Here is a 24,016-nt window from a genome sequence, read left to right on the forward strand (position 1 = left end):
TGTAAGCCAAGGGAGTGGATCAACTTCGATGATTGTTAAGTGAAGTTTTCATGGTTATTTGAGTTTATTTTCTTGATTGTATTTATTTCTTGAACACGTTATTTAGCACTTTTGTTATTACAATTATGATTAATTGGCTGTAGTTGTGATTATCTAGAGGTGTTGTTTCATCAATAATTATTGTGATTCAATACTAGTTCATGGAAGTGTTCAACCCAGAAAATTAACTCACTAATGTAGGGTTATACCTTTGCGGCTTTAATTGTTTGTTGCATGTAATTTTATGGAATTTAATGAATCTATAACTAATTTCATATCATAGTAATAGGTGTTAAGTAGTTATAGATATGGTTGATATATCGACAAAAACGTGTATTACATGTATTTGAAAATTATGTTATAACTAGTCAAGATAATAAACTTAATTTTTTTCAACAATAGACATTTATAGGGGAAAAGCTAAACTACACTCAGGGCACACCAAAGAGAGTCTCACTCAACCTAAGGAGGGGACCCACAGAATTTCACCATCCAGGCAATTGCTAGATAATAAACTTAATTGACCAATAATTTTCACTTGCAAGTGTGGTTCGGAATTTCGTAATGCCAAGAACCATAATTTTATCATTTTTATTACTTTTGTTACAAGTTAGTGGTATATATTTCCTTGCTTTACTTGTGATAGTCTAAATAATAAAGAAGTTCAAATGCCACTAATAGTTAACAATCATTTCTTTGGAATCAACACCTAATATCTCCAAATGCTCGATAAAAGATTTGTATACTTATAAAAAACAGGGTGTTTAGCTTTTTTTTTTTTTTTCAGATTTGGTGAAGTAAAAACCTTGTCAACAACGAAAATCATACTAACTAAAAGTTTAAAACTATTTCTTGGAACCGGAGATGGAGAGAAATTTGGTACTTTAACAAGCTCTAAGTTACAGAGTTTATGAAAAAACTTATTATGTCCTATGATTTACAACTAAAACCAACCATTACAGGAATTGACCATATTGGCACAACTTGTCTCGGTTCAGCAGAAAAAATCAGCTCTTTCAGGGAAGGGACCATTGTCGCTCTTGGTGTAGACAGTGAAGGTTACGGTAAGAAGAGTAATCTGAGTAACGAAGAGCTTTTTTGGATCATGTATGCCGTGATCTTTCTTTTTCTTTTTTTGTTTTTTCTTCTCTTGATGAAGTAGGGGTCTGACACCAGAGAGCACCGTGCCTCTAAAACACACTACATTGGCGGCTGGATTTTGCAGTGAACCGTAATAGTGCTTTGGTTATAAGTTGTTAGTGAAGACATGGAGCCATGCTCACGAAACTTTTTGACTCGACAGTTTTCCCTGATGGACAGAGAATCACACGATGTATTGTTGTCCAGGCACAATTAACTAATTTTTAATACTTGAAATGCTAGTAAAAACTACGACTTACAACCAGAATTGCATATGGGCGGTGATGGATGTCATGTCACACTCCAAAATCGGGGCATAATGCCGTCCTATATAGAATTAAAATCAAAATAACTAAAATTTTGTATATATTAATTTCTAAATCTTCCCATCATTTATATTTGTAAGTGATTGGTAATAACCAAAATCATTTCCAAATTTAACCTCTTATACAAAATACAGTCATTCATTGTCATAATCTAATTTTATATACGAAAGTTAACCTAAAAAACAACCGAAGTAAGGTTGATCTAAACAAGTCTTTAGTCTTTTCTAGAAGTCCTCAAACTTGATCAAATGCCTCTTCATAAAATGCATCCTCCTCTGAAAATATTAACAAATGCAGTGAGCAAATAAGTTGTCCAATGCAATAAGTAGCTCAGGTACTTCTCTGCCGGCATGAGCAAGTTAATATCACAATAAATTTTAAAACACATCTATCAGAAGAGTACATAATTATACCAATTCAATAATTAACAATTTATCACAATAAACTCATGAAGCTTTAATCTCTATCAATAACTAGGGGAAGGGTTGGGTTGGATGGTACGGGGGAAGGAGTGTAAGCAAGAGACCTCGGATTCGAGCCCTCCCGGTTACAAAAAAAAAAAAATCTCTATCAATAACTAGATATCCAGTCCTGACTATTTATCTCGTCAGATAGGTCAGACAAAGGTTTTTTAACTATTTGTCCCACTCGATAGGCCAGATCGATAGAAAGTTCCTAAGTAATTGTCCCGCTAGGTAGGCCAAACAAAAGGTTTCCAACTATTTATCCTGCTAGGTAGGCCGGACAGATAAAAGTGGTGGAACTAGATTCAAAGACACTAACCAAGAAACCGCGAGTTTATAGTGCAAAATATACATTGCATTCATAATTCAAAAGCAAATCATATTCATCTTTATCATAATTTTTTGTATATCAAAAGCAATAAATGTATTCTTACCCATATTAGATTTCATATTAACATAAGCAGTTGAAATCATTTTCATTCAAAAATTTTGAGTTGGAAATGTAGCGAGTATCAAAACCACTTATTTTAGCCAAACAAACCAATAGCCAGCTTAACTGAAGTAATCTTCGTAGTACGTCCTCCCCACCTGTAAACAATCCCAAATTACTTAATTCAAGACCCATGAAACAAGAAACATAGAAAACATACTTTCCACACCTATAGGGTGAGAACCTAGTTCAAAGCAACATTGTTACATATGATTTCCAACTTTACCAGTGCTTAGTTAAACAAATATCACTTAAGCTATTGACGGGTATTTTACATACGTGCAAGCTAAAAAATACCGAATTACACCCGTTCACTGCAAGTATACAGATCAACTAGTAGTTTAGGGTATATATCGGGTCGATCCCACAGGGAAGAGTGAACAATTACCGGTATTACTAAAGTTTCTTTATTATTTAGACTATCAATTAATGATAAGAAATTTAACCTACTGCACTTATACAAGAAATTAACAAATAAAAGCTCCTTAGGTTGTGGTATCCCTAACTACTCATGCAAGTGTTATATTTGGATCATTGAATACTACATCTAGGCTAATTATGGTGTAATTTCCTTATGCATTTGAATCCTACTTTCGTAGTGAATCAATTATACTTATAACTAATCCATACCTATTCTCATGGTTATGAAATTAGCTACAAGTTCATTTCTTCAGTGAAATTACATGAAATAAATCACTAAAAACCACATAGGTGCACCTCTACTTTCGTGAGTGTACTCCCTATGTTTAGCACTTCTTGAACTAGTGTTAAATCTCAATTTTCATTGCAGAAACAACACCTTAGATGATTAGAATTAATGGTACCAGATTAATCATGATTTAAAGAGCCAAAGTGCTAAATAACTTGCTCAAAACATAGCAGTTAAATAGCCAAATGATTAACACTAACAATCATAGAAAGTTCAACCAAACCCAAGGTATAAACTTTAAAGACACATATTAAACACAAAATCCAGAACTTGTATATTAGCTAAACTTGGAATCAAATACAAAAGATAAAGAGTTGGAAAGGAAAAATAACCCTTGTCACATGAGCTCTTTCCTTGCCTTCTTCATCTCCTTCTTCATCTTTGCCTAGCTAATAAACAAGAAGGATGAACTACTACTCTATAGTAAACTAATCTAACAATAAGAGAATGGAAAAGCTACATTTTTGCAGACTCCAAGCTTCTCCCGTCTATTTCTCAATGTCCTGGTTGCTCCCTATATAAACTGCTCCAAAAGCTCCTTTTCCATTGGTCCAAATTTGCTGCATTTGTTTTCCAAATCTGAAATTGTTAAGATAGTCAATAGCCATTGTTTTTGACTTGAAAATATGCCAACTTTCTTGCCCTTTTGTCTTCTAAAGCATGTGCACCGAATTCTCTTGCAACTTATAGATGGAAAGTAGTCAGAGCACAAGAGAATTGACTGAGCAAATTGCAGAATTGCGGCCAGAAAACGCGCCTACACAAAACGCGGTTACAAGTCACGTTTTGTGTACTCGCGTATTCACTTTGTCCTTACTTCAACTGCAATTTTCTCTATCATAAAGGCTGAACTGGCTTTTGTGAAAAACATCAAAGTTGTAGCCCTTTGAGTTAGCTTTCCAATGCTCTAAAAATCATCCAGATCGGAGCTTTTTAGCCTGAGATATGACCAAAATACTAAAGACTGGTCAGAACTCTGTTTTCCACTTTGGACAGCTGAGTTGAATTTCGGTATTTCAACTTTTGGACTATGAAAACGGCTGAATTGGACTTTGATGTCTTCATACCAAATGTAGATATATCTCTTAGCTTCAAAATGGTACTAAGATCACCTTGATCCGATCAGTGTAGCTCCATATATAGTCAAAATACCAAAACGTGTCAGAGTTGTCAAAACCTGACTTTTCTTGATTCAAATTGCATTTTTCCTTTTTACACTTCATATTTTATTTTCACCACTTTAATCCATCTTCAATCATCCAAATATCTTCTCAATGCACTTCATTTGATGATTGAATCATTAAACCTACAAAATATGAAGTTTTTACCATAAAAATCCATAAAATGCAATGTTTAGCCATTTTAACATAAAATGTAGTTTTTTACCAAAACCTTAGTTATTTTAGTTATTAAACTAAATAATCAAACCAAAATTAACTAATAAAACACACTAAAAATACGTAAAATATACTCTTATCAGCTATACTCATCGAAAGTTACAAAATTAGTACCGTTAAAATTAGATTCCTAATACTAATAATCGCTAAAAGACAATATTATGTGACTCGAAATGTAAACTGACCTATTTTTTGCTCGAGTCAGGACATTTCTAGTACTGTACTGAGCAGAACCAGAATTTTAGTCAAATTTCCAAATTTTCTGGTATCAATAGGGAAAGAATCAAAATCAGAATTTTATATTGTTGGAAAGATCTAGTTTCAAATGCAACCAAAATCACTCAGTTTTGACATTTCTACACCAAGTTATGATCAGTTGTTTAAGATTGTACAAGGCTGACTGTTATCGCGAAATTATTGAAATCCAAGTTTTTCTTAGATGTGAATTATCTAGAATCCAATCTATCTGCCATGTCTAATCCTTAATTACAAGTTCAATACCAAGATACGCAGCGATTATTCCAGCCCCAAACCACGCAACCTTAATTTCCATTTCAAATGACAACAATAACTTAAGACCAACATGTAACAAAGCCAATTACATAAACCAATTCAAATTTTCAGAATATATCTCATAGCCGGACATTCAGGGAACCAACCAATGCTTTAATTATAACCAACTCCACAATCACACCTTAATCTTACAAATTTAATAATGTAGAGAAATATTCATTCCCAACTACATCAAAACCATATGCAACTAAGCCATATACTTGAAACCCAAATAAGGATCTAAACACAAAACTCGCTTTTTATCCATCAAACTTTCATCAAATAAAGCTATAACAACTTAAACATGAAAGGGATTACCTTAAATAGTAAACAAAGAAGAGTTCCCAATGTCCTCACCAGTCACTTGACTGTTATCCTCCAAAAACCCTCTTTGATTGGAAGAAAGAAGAAGAATATGAGAGTGAATCAGAAGAAGAAGAAGGAAAGAATTAAGGAAATGGTAATAAGTTTCTTGAATGGTAGAATCCCACTACCAACTTACGTCTTCCAATACTTTATTTAACTACACTCCAATCCCACTTCCCTAACCTTCTCAATTCCACCCCAAACTTCTTAATTCTTTACTTGAGACTCCAAATAGAAAACTTCTGTATCACAATGGGTGGCATGGAGATGCTGTGCCAGCGGTGATGTTAGAGTTCAGAGGGTTAAGGTTGGTGTGGGGCTGAAATAAGGCCACCAGCACAAATAGGAATGACAGGCTGTATCCATTACCATAAGAAAATGATTGTTAGGTGAATAACTCAGATTCTACTTTCATTCTTAGAGATCTACCATCTGTTGTCCAGGAATAGCAGTACATTTGTACCACATCGAAAGACATATGAAGGTTATGGTTGAAATCAGACAAAGAATATACTGAGATGTGGAAACTCGATTACGAGTGTCTCTGACTAATTGGATTTTACTTATGCAGCATAAGTGACATACAGTGAAGATTACCTATGAAATCCTAATTTGCGGCTTCATGCTTTGTGGTTTCTCCAGACAAATTTGATCATCTTCTCAGTACCCATTTGTTCTCAAGCTTTCTTTTTCAAGTTTAGCATTAAAGCATCAGCGATTAGCAAATGGCCTTGCTTAACATGCACCAGCCTCACAAAGAAACCAATAGTCTTCCAAATCTGTATGCTAATCAATTGGTCCTCCATAAAATGATTAATTCATTATAGTATCACCAAACTGTATAACCTCAAAGCCAAATAGGATATTCACATGTACAAGCAGAACTTCTATCAAGTACTTCTATATTAATTTCCTTTCTCCTTTTCAGAGTGCTATACATGAATGATCTAAAGTGGAGTTAATTTGATTGCAACTATTAGTAAAAGTTTAACCAATACATATCCAAGCTCTCCTCAGTAGGGCATTGGACAACTATCAAGTCATTAACGTACTGCTAATCCTTCATGACAAATCTAGGATAAAAGCAAGTCATAGAAGTTGAAAGTTTTACCTTGTACAGCATCAAGCTTCAATTTGGCCCTCAGAATTATGCATTTCTGCATTCAGACTATAGAAATTTGGTGACAGAAGGGTCTCCGAAAAGGTCATCACTCCATGTTCAAACGTATCTGGAAGACCAGCAACCACCATTTCCCTTGAAGTCCCGTCTCTCAAACTATGCAAAACCAACTTCTCCTCATCCTTCTCCGAAACAATCTCCTCGTCCCGCAATTTACATATAGGTTTAAGCATATCAGTATCTTCATGTACATTAATAGTAAACTTTGTCCAGGATTCTTGGACACGATACTGTTTCATTACCCAAACATCTACCTGATCATTATAATTATCGACAACAATTCCAAGACATCCTTCAAGAACCACGAGCTTGTTAAACACAAATTTACCTCTATCAAGACTACTAGGAGGTGGCACTTCCTCAAAATCCTCGCCATCCAAAAGGAAAACAGCAATAACAGATGGATAGCCTTCAGATCTATCAGAAGCCAACCAATGAAGACCCCCATTGAGGAATACCCCTGAGGCAAGATCAGGAACAGCATGATCACAAGGAGATGGATCAAATCTCTTCCAAGTTCTTGTCTTTACACTATAAACATCAACAAAAGTATCAGCACAATCAGGCTCGTGTTCATTGTCCGTGTCATAGTATGAAAGCGTAACAATCTTATAATCATCGGTCCAATCATCATAGCCAAATCCGTGCATGCTAAAACTAGCAGAAGGGTCCAAAGCCAAAGGAAAACTTGGGATTTTTACTCTCTCCAAAGTTGTGGGGTTGATCAAATACAAGCTACGTTCATCAGTTCGTACTAAGACCAAACCATGGCATGAACCCACCACTGTTTCCCACTTGTCTGGGCACTGTGGAAAACTGATCTTTCTTGCAACGGCATCTTGGCGGCTGCTGCTGGTGTTGCTGCTGGTGCTGGTGCTGGGAGTTAAAGTTATTGTGTGAAGGGTGTGATCAGAGTCAGAAACGAGGATGAACTTTCCCGGGTCATGGCTGCTCAGGAGTGTTGAATGGGATTTGATGAAATGTGAGTCGGAGAGTAAAGAGAGCCATGGCCTAGAAACACACCTGAACTGGCCTATGGATTTTCCAGGGAGGCGCAAGAGTATGTCGGTGATGAGTTCTTGGGGCAAAATTGGAGTATAATCCGACATAGCTGCTGTGTTTTTCCTTTTTCTTTGAGATCTTGACAGAATTTCTGGTGAGATAGAGATGCAGTAATTCCTTTCTAAAGTGCTTTATAATCAGATTGTAGATACTCATGTATCACGCCTACACATCAAAGTCAGATGTAATTTAATTTACTGATAAAGGGTGGTCCTTGAAAGCCAGATGTCCAAAGCTTCAAAGGGGACAAAATTGCTTGTGACCTTTCTTAAAAGTGCAGCTTAAATAGCATACTCTTGAAATTCAGATTAGGGCGCAAAGTTGGGACGACGTGTAAGATATGGCTATTATGAGCACATTTTTGTAGTTCAGTCAAAGATAGCAGGTTAGAGATAATGAGCGATAGAACTGTGGACTCGGTTTTTTATTTGTTTAAGGTGCATCTGATTTGGTAATTTTTATTTATTTTAGTGTAGCAACATATAGGATTATGCCACATTTTCCACTTGGGGGGCACAGACAAGATGGATTAGATGAATCCTTCGAATTCACGAGTACAAACGCCCCCACGTATAAAGAGTGGTCAATTGGTGAGCATTAGCCGTGTAATATTACATTCTGTCCCAATCAAGTTTTTATCTGGTGGCTGTATGCTAGCTATGGTTGAATGCTACTGCAGCATAAATTTGCCAAGTTTACTACTAGGATATGTGGGCATGTTAGTCTGTTGAGCACAGTACTAGGTCCCAAGTTTCCTACTGGTGGTTGAATGCTACTGCAGCATAAATTTGCCAAGTTTACTACTAGGATATGTGGGCATGTTAGTCTGTTGAGCACAGTACTAGGTCCCAAGTTTCCTACTGGAGGGTTAATGCAGCATAAATTTGCCGTTCTACAAAAGAGTTGAGAGTGACGAAAACATCAAATTCAAGTGCAAACAGAAAAAGTATTGTGGAAGAAGTTGACGGACGTTGTGACTCGATTATCAAGTTCCCGCACAAGTGTTACTACAAAGTAGCATTGTTCATTCTTTTAAGTTTCGGTCAATGTAAATCCACATCTGCAGCACGCATGGTGAATCTCCATATACTTCATAATCAGGACATTGAAGCAATTTGTAGTTCTGTCCCTGCTTCATAATGTTTCTCTGTAGGATGTGCTGACCAATGCAGCTGCATCAAAGCAAACATGTACGGTGCTTTCTCATCTGGTCATACATACAATGCAAAATGGAAGCAAGCAAATGCTGCAGAGCTTTATAAGTCGGTGAAATCTCATAAAGGAACCTGATAACTGAGGAAAGAAGGAAAAGCAATTCTATGTATAAATTTCTTGCAAGTACCTGCCATAAAGGTTACGACCATCATACATTACACTGAATGAGGGCAAAACCCATGGAAATGCATATTTCACCAACTTGCCATAGTAAAAGATTCATATCCATGGACGGGTAAACCAATTAGTTTTAGTGCGGAGCTGTGCTGATTGAAATCATGAATCTCTTAGATACATAAGAAAACTCAAGCATATGAAAATAATGAGAAAATCTGAATGCAAAAGGAAAAAATAGGACACTGGATTTAAAAGATACATCAAGGAGTAAAATGCTCGATTTGCTGGCATAAGAAAGTTGTTCAGCGTGTTTGATTAGTGAACGCATTCTAATGCCAGACACAACCTAGGTTACTGACTTGCCTTCAACTTGACCAGCATACAGTAGAAGCCATCTTATTTGAGCTATTATGCACTCTTTCAAGGGTGGCTGCTTCTAGGCAAACCTCCTGGCTATCTGACTCTGCACCCGTGCCTCCTTTATCACTAAGCAGTCATTTAGGGGCCTTAGCTGGTGATCCGAGCTATTTCCCTCTCGACGACAAAGCTTATCCCCCATCGTCTTACTGGCCGACCTTGACCGCTATTATTTTGAGGTCATATCTAGTATTCAGAGTTTGCTTTGAACTCATTTTCTTTCAATAACATCCGTTAAAACTGGCATATGCTGCATCACCAAATAAAGGAAATCTGAAGGAGAGATAATAACTTGGACATCAACAGAAAAGAAAGAGATAAAAGAACATTAACTTTGACATTAGTAAGTCATTCAATTTCTTTATAGGCCAAATGCATTCTCAACAGCAAGTCATTCAATTTCTAGAACCCCTTTATGTGACCTTCATCTCCTAAACTCTTCAATACTATCTCAATAAAAAATCAGCAAAATATTCTTTTGCATGCTGAATTGAAAGTCTTTATTTCGACTGAGTCAATCAATTAAAACACCAAGAAATGCTTCAGAGATGCTTACGAAGTTAATGTTCAGACATGCTTACGAAGTTAATGTTCAGATATGCTTACAAAGTTAATGTTATCAGGAAGATTAAAATGAAATGGAAACCCCCATTCAGAAACTGAACCTCTGTATTCTGCAAGACAAATTCTCGTGGTTATTTGCACTCTTTAGTCAGGCATATCTTGACATTCAGGAAGTCAGGCAAGATATTCACCTAATCTAGAGCAGCTCAAACTTGGTTCAAGGATGCACCTTGATACTACTTTTGAGCTGATTGAATATCCAAAAACAGGAGAAATTAAGTAAAACAGATGCTTCTATAATTCAACCTGAAATATAAAAAAAAAAGTGCGAAAACATCTGGTAGAATGACTTCTACACGAAGATGAATCTGCAAATGGACATGGTCCCATCAATCCAAGATAGAAAAACAACTTTTAGCTTTCTTTTCGTCTTTTGGGGCAAAGCATTGAGAGATAGCAATCACCTTGATAACTTGAAGTGGCTACAAAAAGAATCTAATTGTCCTCCAATGAAACAGCAATTAAAATATTCACCTGACTGAGAGCCAAAATGCTAAGTAGGCATTTCGCTGTTAAAATACTTTTGGTTCAATGAATTTAGCTGAAATGCAGTAGATCTACTTTAATTTGTCTATGTGTTTGGATCTACCATAACTTAAATCAATACGATATCCAAGCTTTTCTGAAGAAGTGTATGAGATAACTATGTAGTCATCTATACATATAATGCCTAATATTTGATGACTACTCCAGATAAAAGCAAGGTCACATGAATCAATAGACTTGAAAGTTTTACCTCATCGAGCATCAAAATTTAACTTTTATCCTCCTGGTTGTTGCTTTCCATCCCAGCCAGAGCAACTGGGTGAAACAAGGTTCTCAGAAAAGTTCATTATTTTATTTGGAAGTGCATCCAGCATGCCAGCAACCACCATATCCCTCGAAGTTTCCTTCTTCAAATTATGCAAAATCAATTTCAGGCTATCCTTTAGCAAAACAACCCCCTGATTCCCGAATTGACAATTAGGTACAAATGAATATGTATCTTGAGGTATGGCAACACGATATTTAGTCCAAGATTCCGGCATTCCATACTCTTTCAGCACCCAAACGTCAGTGTGATGATAGTTACCCCAAAATGCATGGCAAACCATTCCAAGACATCCTCCAAGAACAACTAGTATGTTATAACGAAATTCACAGTTACAACGGGATTCACAGCTAAGGCTGATCCTCACCACCCCCCCTTCCCAAAACACCGTCTCTGCATTGTGTTCCCAACTTAGAGGCTCTGGAGTTTTGCACTTCTTAAACACTTGAGTGCTAGGTTCAACATCCGCCATCTTCTAATCTCTGAGCATGAGTTTCCTCTTTATCTTAGCATCCTGGTCACTAATTTTCCCAGTAATGTCCTTCAATAGCTGCCTCCCTCTAGATTGAATTTCCCTCCTCTCCTATTTTCCCCCTCTGGTTTCTTGATAGGGTCTCCTACATTGCCACTGATCATGATATCAATCTGCATCTCTACAGGCACTGATCATGACTTTACTGTTTACGTGTCAGGTACTCGGGAGCCTGGCCTCTCAGTTTGCCCTCCTATTGTTAAGCAAGAGGTTCAGAAATCAGTGAGTGAGGTTGATCCACTTTGATAGATTCTGTGTCTGTCCCTTGGGTGACTCGCTTATCTATCTTCCGCAGCAGCCCCATTTCAAGTTCACTACTCCATGCAGCTACCTCAGCTTGAAGATTATGTTCAGAACATTTTCCTAAGGCTTCTTTGTTGAGCTGGTTTCTGAAGAAGGTTATCAGTTGGATCTGCCAAGAGAGAGGTTGCGAAATAATATTGTAACTTAGACACTTTCAAGGACCAGTTATGGCATTGGGGGAGCAGTTTTGTTGCCACATATTGAGGAACTTGTTTCTTGTTGCAAACATTTTTTTATTACTTTCCAGCTTCAAGTACTATTGGAACAACTTACAAAGTTTAACAATGATTAACATATATAATCTTGCCACAGGGCTGATATACATATACAAATTCAACAGAATCTCATGACACTCTATGAACTTTTATCTAATAAATCTTATTAAGCAAAAAGAACAAAATTTTAATATAAGCACCTGCGATGGATTATATGGTTTTAAGCACAAAGAATGAGATACATACATTCACAGGAAGTTCCACACTTAAAACCTTGGCCAATCTAGCATCTTGGACAATCAAATAGGATCGAAGTCTTCAAGCAAACTAAGCTTCTAATCTCTGTCCTGCTGTTCCTCTGCAATCTGTGCTCTCTGATCAGGACCTAATTTTCTCTTTGTCCACACAACCATTACTGTCCTGTTAGCGTTCACTCAATTTTGATCACTGGATCTGGTTCGTAACAAAGAAAGATCAAAACAATCCACTATGAAAATTCACAAGAGCACATGCACTGCCTATACCTGCTGGCAACGTTGAAGGAAATGAATGAATGAAAATAGAAATGCAGCCTGCCTTCTAGCATCATTACCACGACGCATAGACAAGATTATGACAAGTGAAGGACTTTCTACTGTTCCTAGTGATGGGAAAAGCTCATGAATATGTTCAATGTTCTCCCATGGAATGAAAAGGAATGAAAAACATGGTTTTATGCCCAAACAAGTTGGCATAGAATCCAACAATTCTCGCTGATAGAAAGAGCTGTCCCTGGACCAAGTATTGGTCTTGCTCAGAATAGAGGTAGAGACAGGCAAAAACTGAGAAAATGTAGAGTGAGATGGCCTGCCGCAATGGAAATAAGAGAAGAAGAAAAAATACAGCTATTTAACATTTAGGATCTCCATCAGGATTTTTCACCACCATTTCCTCAACAATGAATATTTACGACCTCCATCATGGCTAACATGGATCAGAAACCACAGAACCATCAAAGCCAAAACTTCTACATTTTATTGGGAGCAGTCCAATAAAGTAAAAATAAAAGCTAATTCTAAAACTGCAAGACATCATTATAGACATCACTTTTATCAATTAGAAAATTTACATCCACTAATCCATAAAGTATAATGTTAGATGCATTTGCATTTCCTTTTGTGTCTTGTCAAACTAAAAATGGCGAGGAGATTAAGATAAATATTTCAGAAATCAACCAGACGTCCACCAATAAAACTTTGTCTCCTGTATAAATATTTATTAGTTCTCCGTCCTACTAATGGTAATGAAAGAAAAAAAAAAAATTTGATGAAAGCAATATAAACAAGATCCTTGCAACCTTACCTGCAATGGCATCTTTCTCTTAAGGGAGCGTGAAAAATCACTAATGAGATACTCTTTAGGTGGCAATCCAAAAATCTTTTGGAATGCTGAATTTCTGTGTGGTGATTGGAGGTTTAACTGCCACAGACAGATCATGTAGACAACTGTCAAAGATATTATCTCCTATGATTATGGGAGATATTATCTTCCATAATTATCTCCCATGATTATGAGAGATATTACCTCCCATGATTATGGGATTTTATTGCTTATGATCAATCAAGTTTGAATAGATAGGATATGAGTTGATTATGTAATCCCTAAAATCATGGTTCTATTACCTTAAGTGGTGGCAGAACTATGATAGGGTTGTCCTATAAATGCTTACCTTGTAAGCATATTTTAGGGTGTGGGAAAATAAAGAAAAGTAGAGTTTTTTGTTCATTTTCCTTTTCTTTTAAAATTTACATGGTATCAGAGCTCCGGCTCTGTACCAATTCCTGCCATGAACTACCGAGCAGCCATGACTGGATCGACTGCTCACACAAGAGAAGACTCATCCTCGTCTTCAGTAGTTATCCAAACTACAGATTACTCCGCTTCAAATTCTTCTTCCCTACAAATAACCGTTCATAAATTAAATGGTTCCAATTATCTGGAATGGGCTCAATCCGTAAAACTGGCTATCGATGGCAGAGGTAAACTCGGCCACCTTACTGGAGAAATTCAACAACCAGCTGCTGAAGATCCCAATTTGAAGAGATGGCATTCAGAGAACTCTCTAGTTATCGCTTGGTTGATAAACTCTATGGAACCAGCGATAGGAAAGCCACACTTATTTCTGCCCACAGCCAAGGATGTGTGGGACGCTGTCCGGGACATGTATTCCGATATAGAGAATTCGTCTCAAATTTTCAATCTCAAGACGAAATTGTGGAAATCAAGACAAGAAGATAGAGATGTTACAACCTATTACAATCAGATGGTAACTTTATGGCAGGAATTGGATCTTTGTTATGAGGATGAATGGGATTGCCGTGTAGACAGTGTTCGATACAAGAAACGGGAGGAGAACGACAGAGTCTATGTCTTCTTGGCCGAACTAAATCAAGAACTTGATGAGGTGCGAGGTCGTATTTTGGGCAGGAAGCCTCTCCCCTCCATTCGTGAAGTATTTTCTGAGGTCAGAAGAGAAGAATCAAGGCGTAAGGTGATGCTAAAGTCCAAGGCAGAGGATGAAGTTGAGACTTCATCATTGGTTTCGAAGGGGACAGATTTGGATGGAGATAAAAGAAGGAAGCCTTGGTGTGAACACTGTAAAAAGTCGTGGCACACAAAGGACACGTGCTGGAAATTACATGGGAAACCATCGAATTTCAAGAAGAAAAATGGAGGTGATAGCAAGGTATTGCAGACTGTGAATGAGGATTCTCAAAAGCAACAAACTGACTCTGAGACACCAGCCTTCACAAAGGAACAATTAAGCCAACTGTACAAACTCTTTAAGTCTCCACAATTTTCAGTCACTGAGACAAAAAGCTTCACTCCTTTCTGTTCTTTTGCTAAAAATGGTAATCGTTTTACTATTGCTCTTTCATGTAATACATCAAATGCATCTTGTCCACAGATTGTATGGGTTATTGATTCTGGAGCCACTGACCATATGACTAGTTTGTCACAATTATTTTCTACCTACAGTCCATGTGCAGGCAATAAAAGGGTCAAGGTTGCTGACGGATCATTATCCGTCATAGCTGGCATAGGTTCCGTTGTCATCTCTCCTACTATAACACTTCATAGAGTTCTTCATGTTCCAAAGTTATCATGCAATTTGCTGTCCATAAGTAAATTAACTAGGGATCTCAAGTGTCGGATTAATTTTTTCCCCTCTTTTTGTGAGTTTCAGGAACTGACCACGGGGAGGATGATTGGATGTGCTAGAGAAAATGGGGGACTTTACCTCCTTGAAGATGGATCAAATATGACAACACCAATCAAAAACACATGTTACGGGTCCGTCTCTATTACTAGTAATAAAGAGATTATGTTATGGCACTTTAGACTAGGACATCCTAGTTTTTATTACATGAAATACTTATTTCTAGATTTGTTTAAGAATAAAGATTCATCTTCCTTTCAATGTGAAATCTGCGAATTGGCTAAACATCATCGGTCTACATTTTCTATACATCCTTATCAACCCTCAAAACCGTTTTTTCTATTACATACTGATGTTTGGGGTCCCTCTAGAATTTCAACTTCATTTGGAAAAAAATGGTTTGTTACATTCATCGATGATCACACAAGAGTTTGTTGGGTGTATTTGTTAAGAGAGAAATCAGAGGATGCAAGTGTGTTTCAAAAATTCTACAGCATGGTTTTGACACAATTTCAAGAAAAAATCAAAATTGTTCGGAGTGACAATGGAAAAGAATATTTCAATAAAATTTTAGGAAGTTTTTTTCTTGAAAAAGGGATTGTGCATCAAAGCTCCTGCAATGATACCCCACAACAGAATGGGGTAGCTGAAAGAAAAAATAAACATCTTTTAGAAGTGGCGAGGGCATTACTTTTTTCAAGAAATGTTCCTAAATATCTATGGGGCGAAGCAATTTTAACTGCTACATATCTCATAAACAGAATGCCCTCAAGAACCTTGAATTTCCAAACTCCTCTGAATTTTTTCAAAACAATTTATCCCATGTCTCGATTAACATATGAAGTCTCATTAAAGGTGTTTGGGTGCATAGCCTTTGTTCACAATCATGAACAAGGTCGAAGCAAGTTAGACCCTCGAGCAAGGAAATGCATTTTTGTTGGATATGCACCCACGCAAAAGGGGTATAAATGCTTTGACCCCATTTCGAAAAAAATGTTTGTAACCATGGATGTAACATTTTTTGAAGATAAACCTTTCTTTAGAGATCCTCTTCAGGGGGGGGGACTCGGCATGTAGAAGAACTTGTAGAAGATGATGATGTTTTTCGTATTGAAAATCTAATTCCTGATCAAAATTTTTCTGATTTTTTAGAAGAATCTACAGCACAATTTCCTCAACAAGAATCTTTTCAAGATAATAATCTTGAAAAATCAAATGACACTCTTCAATTTGCCCGTCAAAAGGATTTTGAAAAACGTGAAAAAATTGATCAGGGATTTGAAGAGGATCTCTTGTTTATAGTGCCAATAACAGAGTCGAATTCTCTTAGTGAAAGAGATGGGAATATAACTGAAAAAACCCTGAAAACCTATGTCAGGAAAAATCATCGAGGAAAAGATAAAGCTCCCCCTTCTCTTCACAACAAGGAATCCGAACCGAGGGCAGAATTTGATGTTTTTGAGTCATCAGATAAAGTTTCCTCTGATTCAAAGATTGCTGATTTGGATCTTCCTATTGCACTTCTAAAGGGAGCGCGTTCTTGTATCAAACACCCTATGACTAACTATGTCTCTTATGAAAAGTTATCCCCTACTTTCTTGACATTTACTTCACAACTTTCTTCTGTGGAAATTCCAAAGAATGTACAGGAAGCATTACAAGTTCCAGAGTGGAGAAAGGCTATTGAAGAAGAGATGTATGCTCTTGAGAAGAATCAAACATGGGAAGTAACAAACCTGCCACAAGGGAAAAAAACAGTAGGGTGTAAATGGGTCTTTACCATCAAGTATAATTCCGATGGGACATTGGAACGGTACAAAACTCGATTGGTGGCTAAAGGATTTACTCAAACCTACGGGATCGATTATCTTGAAACTTTTGCTCCAGTGGCAAAATTAAACACTATTAGGGTGCTTCTCTCAATAGCAGTAAACCTTGATTGGCCACTCCAACAACTTGATGTCAAAAATGCATTTTTAAATGGTGATCTGGAGGAAGAGGTGTGCATGGATTCTCCCCCTGGATTTGAAGGGAAGTTTCAGTCTAGAGTTTGAAAGCTAAAAAAATCGTTATATGGTCTCAAACAATCTCCTAGGGCCTGGTTTGAAAAATTTACTAGGTCGGTAAAGGATCAAGGCTATACCCAAGCTCAGAGTGATCACACCATGTTTGTTAAACACTCCAAGGACGGCAAGATAGCAGTACTCATTGTGTATGTGGATGATATCATCCTCACAGGAGATGACTTAATTGAGATGGAACGGCTGAAGAAAAGTCTTTTTTCTAGCTTTGAAATCAAAGATTTGGGAACACTACGATATTTCTTAGGGATGGAGGTAGCTCGGTCCAAGAAGGGCATGGTTGTGTCCCAACGCAAGTATGTTTTGGATCTTTTAAAGGAAACAGGGATGTGGATGTCGACCTGCAGACACTCCTATGGATCCGAATCACAAGTTAGCAGATATAAAAGATGGAACACCAGTTGATACTGCTCGATACCAAAAGTTAGTAGGCAAGCTAATTTACTTGGCTCACACTCGTCCTGATATAGCTTTTTCAGTGAGTGTTGTGAGCCAGTTTATGCATTCTCCATATGAAGAGCACCTTGATGCAGTATATCGAATTCTGAGGTACTTAAAAAGTACTCCAGGAAAGGGATTGTTCTTTAAAAGAGGAGATCGAAAGACCATTGAAGCTTATACAGATGCTGATTGGGCAGGATCAGTCATTGATAGAAGATCAACCTCGGGGTATTGTACCTTTGTATAGGGCAATTTGGTTACTTGGAGAAGTAAGAAACAAAGTGTTGTAGCTCGTAGTAGTGCAGAGGCAGAGTACCGAGCTATGGCTCATGGTGTGTGTGAGATGTTATGGCTGAAGAGAGTTTTAGAGGAGCTAAAAAGACCTATTGAACTACCAATGAGGCTCTATTGTGATAACCAGGCGGCAATTAGCATAGCTCATAATCCTGTGCAACATGATAGAACCAAACATATTGAGATTGACCGCCACTTCATAAAAAAGAAACTTGAAGGAGGAATTATCTGCATGCCATTCGTTCCATCAGCTCAGCAGATAGCTGACATTCTCACCAAAGGACTCCTCAGACCAAACTTTGAACTTCTTACAAGCAAGTTGGACATGATAAATATATATGCACCAACTTGAGGGGGGGTGTCGAAGATATTATCTCCTATGATTATGGGAGATATTATCTTCCATAATTATCTCCCATGATTATGAGAGATATTACCTCCCATGATTATGGGATTTTATTGCTTATGATCAATCAAGTTTGAATAGATAGGATATGAGTTGATTATGTAATCCCTAAAATCATGGTTCTATTACCTTAAGTGGTGGCAGAACTATGATAGGGTTGTCCTATAAATGCTTACCTTGTAAGCATATTTTAGGGTGTGGGAAAATAAAGAAAAGTAGAGTTTTTTGTTCATTTTCCTTTTCTTTTAAAATTTACAACAACATATAATTTCAAAAGGTCTAGAAGATGAAATCTGTGACACTATGAAACCTTATTACCTTCTTTCCTACTTGCTTTTCCATCTTGTTTAAATAGTCTCTTATTGTTTTAGCTCCATTAGTATTGTCCAAAAAATTCTCAGGTGCAACTTTGACTGAGAAGATTGAGCAAGTTTTGCATCTAGGAGAATCCATATGTCTGCTAATTCTGTAGACGTATGCTTCAAAAAATTAATTTCAGCATGGCCAAGAGAGGAAGCTTGATCAAATGGACCATCAAAATAAAAAACTTCCACATCCAGCACTGAAGGTGGTTCTTCTGAAACATCAAACTCATGTATTTCTGCACATTGTATCAGATGAAAGGTTGTCACAGTACCATGATTTGATTACTAGTTAGAGTACACAATAACGAGATTTAGTAGAGGATCAAACCATTCCACTGAGGATCGACAGTTTGCAGCTGCACAGAGTCTGTCCTTATTTTGCCATTACAGGTAAATAACACATAAGGATCTGGTAATTCAGTTGAATCTAAAGAAGCTAGATCCACACCCTCAATCAAAGCTATTATAAGCACCCAACCATCCCCTTGCATTTTGACTCCACGATTACTTCCTGTTAATCATGTGATTTTCAGTTAAACTACTAAACATGATATACATTTGATATAAAGTGATATGCTTTGTGAACTGTTACCTCATTTTAGCCTTGCTTGCACAAAAATGTGATACCATGTTATAAGCATTCTCAAGTTGGATGACTAAAATTGCAAAGTTAATAATTTGCCCCACACTATCAGGTAAATCAAGACCATCAAATTCTAAGCCTTGGAGCTAGAGCTCTCCACAAAGCCAGATGTGAAAACCAATATATAGAACCATGAATATGCCTAAACCATAGTACAATTCCAAAAAATATTCAGCTGCCAGTTCCCAATTTGACTGGTGCTCCTGCAAAGTTGCTATCGTATGCAATCTGATACATTTATAGGATTAATCACTTTGAGAATTTTAGCTAGCAAGTCAGATAACTGTTCAAAACTCTCCTTCCATCCTTGCCTGGCTCCTCCTTCAATCATGCCTTTCATCATAGTGTTTTGATGGAAGTTTATGGCCCAGGATACGACAAGATGAGCAGATTTTTCTGTACAAGATAGCTTCGGCCCTGGAGTTATCTTGTAAAGTAGATCAACCTTAAATGTATTTCCATATGGAACTTCAGGAGTATTAACATCTACAAAGACAATGAATTCTTTCCCATTGGCCTTTATATAAGTTTGCTCTTCAGTAGCTTTCACAGCCTTTACTAATTTTGTTACTGCTTTGGTGTACGTAATAACTCGCACTAAACATGATTTGTCTGCTGATTTCCATGTCCAAGGGCCCTCTTGAACATCTGTTGTTCCCTGCAATTCTGCAAGATCTCTCATTAATTGTGACTTAGGAGTAAACAGAAGCATGTTGAGATCTTCAGGTGGCATTGCATATGGTTGATCCAAAAGGTTGCCACCCTCTGGGTTCTTTGGTATGTCTTTTTCATCATTGCTTAACTTTAGCATTTTAATCAGCTCTTCAAAGCTACTGTTACTGTTCGGCTGAGCCAAGTTATCTTTTTTAACAGAAATGGTAGTTGACAGCTCAGAAGAATTGTCAGTCCCTGATGCTTCTTCATTTTTATTGAAAAGCCTCTGTAAGCGACCAACAATAACCTTCACTAGATGTTTCCCTTCTAATATCTTCCTTGTCGGAGTACACCTAAAAACATCTTCAGATGAAACACATTTATCTCCATACTCATCGGTGTTTTCAGCTCTGCAACTTTGATGACATACAAGAGATGGTCACCGCATACTTGCACACCTCTCCTATACAGTGCCAGTATCAGAAGAAATTTACCTGCATTCATAAGGTAAAGTCAAATACAACTGTATAATTGGTGTATAAAATGTTATTATGTTCAATGGGAGAGGCAATTAAATCGACTCAATCTCCTTTTTACTGCCCATTAAGCATTCCTAAGCAAGACATTGCCAAATAATTCTATGAAAAAATTACTTCCCCTTATTTATCGGTACTGCTTAGAAGCATCAAATCTTTGAAAATCATTTAAACAGATATGACAGGAGACACTAGGAGAACTGCAATGAAGTTGCTATTGCAGGACATTTATCTGTAATATTAAGAAAACAAATATGTGTAAAGGAAACATTTCAAATAAACAGACTATTAAGCAGAACGCAGAAACAGCTAGAAAATGGAAAAGCAAACAAAAGGGTCATATGCATTTTAAATGGTTTTGCAGAATGTCTATGGGACCATGATACTCAGCTAATATAAGGATTACAAGCTCCTCTTATCTGATCACCATGCAGTCCATCCATTTCAAAATGACCATTGATCATAAAAGATCATTACTTCCAGCTCCAGGCAGAGAGAGAAAATATCACAGAGTTGAACCTACAACAAGGCCTATAATGTGCAACAGTATCCATATACTTGTATCACAACAACTGCTTTAGGGATTTTGCTACTCAAACTGCACACATTTGCTGAATTCCTGATATGAAAGGCTAAGAAGGCCAAGAGTCATCAACATCAGTTCTGTTTATGGAGATGATTCCTATCCAATCTAAAAGAACTTGGTGAGAGTTGGTTCAGAGCTTGAATAATGCTACTTCTGCTAAAAGGAACTTTGCACATGGTCTAGTACAGCTACAAGCTAGATGAAGGCAGAGAGCCAGTTCAATGCCTGCTGCAGCCTGCTCATATCAGGAGGTCTCAATGAACCTACCAGGTCATAAGATGGCAACACTGACCTTCAAGGAATGGACTGAATGGGACAGGAGTAGAGGAAAACTTAGATTCTGTATTAAGCACAAAGAAGTGCATTTTGCACCATCATATTCTCCAAAGAATCAACTAACTACAGCTAGAAAGCATATCACGTTTGGACCTCTTTTTTAAACATTCTGAAAAGCTGGGGAGCCTAGAAAAAATAAGCCCCCACGCTGTAGTTATTTGCGCAGACTGATAATATTGACTAACACTTTTTCTCAGCTATCTGCATTGAGCTCTCTTAATAACCACTCAACCTTTAGTATCACAAGGGCAATTGTAATTCTTAACTCTGTAATCTAACCTTTCCCAAACTCACTTGTTCCCTCGTACAAATCAAGAAAAAGAGAACTATATCAAGAAAAAGTACCTCCTTTAATCTCTTTTATACTGCAGCCAAACATGTTACTAGTCAACAAGGTAGCTCAACCAAACAAGAAGGAAAAAAAAAAGCCACCTTGCCTGAGTATTGCAGAAAATCTCACTTTAATATTTAAGATATACCCAATCTGTCATTGGGTATTCTGACTCTCGTCAAATTCATCACAAATAAACTTGAATACCCTATTATCGAATTTCATAAATCTGAGTACAGCTGGAAACAAACCATGCAGAATTGAGGATGAGGCCATTTTACTTATCTTAACTTTTCTAATCGATATTCTAATTAACCAATTCGTCAAAACCAAATTGACACCTCAAAAGGGGTAAAAATGTGAGCAAGCCATCTAAGGCCTCCTAATTCTTGTAAATATAGAACCACACATGAAAGTGGACTCCTCGAACTGGTCCTAACATTCCTAAAGGCCATTTTCAAGTTTCATTTATGCAAACTGACCTAAAAAATTCAACACATGAAGCACCAAAATTCTTCTATAGGAAAGAAATGCCACTTAGAAATCCTCTCATTATTTCAATCATTATTTGTCATCATGTAGTTAACTATAGCTATTATCCAAAAATTCAAGTTCTTGGCTCTTGAGGTCCAGATCAAGAAGCCATAACCATTAAATGACTCCGGATTAGGCAGTATGTCTACTTCACGTAATTTAAACATAAACAAATCCATAAAAACACCAATGACAAAAGCATTAGTACAAATTATCAAATAAAACTAACAAAACATACAAAGCTATACCATAGTCTTTGTTGGTGGTTGATTTCAAGATCGCGCTTTTGAAAAGAGAACCAAGTGGGAGGCAAGTTGTGGTTTTCATCTGAAGTTGTGGTTTTCCTCTACAACAATAGACCAAACTGGAATCATAACCTTGCCCCACCAAATCTCCAGCAACATTAAAGAATCCAGAGTCTTTCATTAAACTGATACACAGACAAAATAAATTCATCCTCCAAGTAATGCATTCTGAATGCAAACTCTTCATTCCAAATAGGATTTCGTGTTCTTCAATACCCTTGTCTTGGACTTAAGACTTACCAACTTTTAATTACACATATGAATCCTTCACTACCAAGTCCCTCGCCTCCAACAAATATACAAAGGGCCTCACCTCATCATTTACTTCTTGTTTTATACTAATTCAAATGTACTAACAAACGGTTGGCTAGCAATCGCGTTTTGAAAACCGGACCGGACCGACCGGTTCGTCTGGTTATACCTCAGGTCCGGTTCAATGAATAGCCCAAACAATCAATTGAATCAATCAAACCTGATTAAACCGATAAAAGCCAACAAATATACAAAGGGCCTCACCTCATCATTTACTTCTTGTTTTATACTAATTCAAATGTACTAACAAACGGTTGGCTAGCAATCGCGTTTTGAAAACCGGACCGGACCGACCGGTTCGTCTGGTTATACCTCAGGTCCGGTTCAATGAATAGCCCAAACAATCAATTGAATCAATCAAACCTGATTAAACCGATAAAAGCTGATAAAAATTGGGTTTATTAAATTTTTATTTTCTAAAATAAATATTTTAGTTTTACTCAAAAAATTTAATACTAAAATAAATAAAAAATTATTAAACCTTTAAATGGGGGTTGAATCGGTCGAATTGTAAATCGAAAGATTTTCGGTTCACTCTCCAATTCGAATTTAAAAACATTGAGCAAAACTAAAAGTTGGTTGTTAATAGCTAAATGGTTAATGGAATTGATGAAAACTAGAGGAAAAAAAAAAGAAAAAGAAGTGTCAAGCAAACAAATGGTCTTATTGGTCTTGCTATTCTTACTCTTGAGGGGCTGAGGCCAGTTCGGTTGAGGATCTATGCACTTTTATAAACGGTTGCAGCTTAGATTTATACACATTGCCGCATTTGAAAAGGAAATCTAAGATAGAGCAACGTTTTATTTCCTAAGAGGAAAAAAAGTTTCAATGGGTTTCGAACTTTTAATTGCGTAAAATTTTAATTTTTTAACAATTATGAGAAAAGTTGCGTAAAGTTTTAATTTTTTAACAATTACAAGAAAATTTTTGGCCATCGATCTAGTAAAAGCAAAAATTCTTGACCCTTTTGTGAATTTCAATAGTTATAAGTGACGGAGACGATCATCATGTGCAACGCACGAGATAATAACAAA

General features: G+C 36.8%; 1 protein-coding gene and 1 pseudogene across 1 annotated transcript; both read right to left on the reverse strand.

The window, feature by feature from the left end:
* Positions 1–1,571: 1,571 nt before the first annotated feature.
* On the reverse strand, positions 1,572–7,795 carry LOC113768800 (F-box/kelch-repeat protein At3g06240-like). Its single transcript, XM_027313295.1, has 2 exons — positions 6,595–7,795; positions 1,572–1,780 (listed from the first exon to the last, which is right to left on the reverse strand). The coding sequence occupies exon 1, from the start codon at positions 7,770–7,772 to the stop codon at positions 6,606–6,608; it is 1,167 nt and encodes a 388-aa protein (XP_027169096.1). The 5' UTR covers positions 7,773–7,795; the 3' UTR covers positions 1,572–1,780; positions 6,595–6,605.
* A 4,405-nt stretch (positions 7,796–12,200) lies between these two features.
* Positions 12,201–23,191, reverse strand: LOC113769264 (annotated as a pseudogene).
* Positions 23,192–24,016: the final 825 nt, after the last annotated feature.

The sequence above is a fragment of the Coffea eugenioides genome, chromosome 4 (assembly GCF_003713205.1).
Source record: "Coffea eugenioides isolate CCC68of chromosome 4, Ceug_1.0, whole genome shotgun sequence".
NCBI lineage: Eukaryota > Viridiplantae > Streptophyta > Magnoliopsida > Gentianales > Rubiaceae > Coffea > Coffea eugenioides.

Coding starts and splice junctions, on each gene's coding strand:
- LOC113768800 (XM_027313295.1), bottom strand. CDS start 7,772: ATGTCGGATTATACTCCAATTTTGCCCCAAGAACTCATCACCGACATA.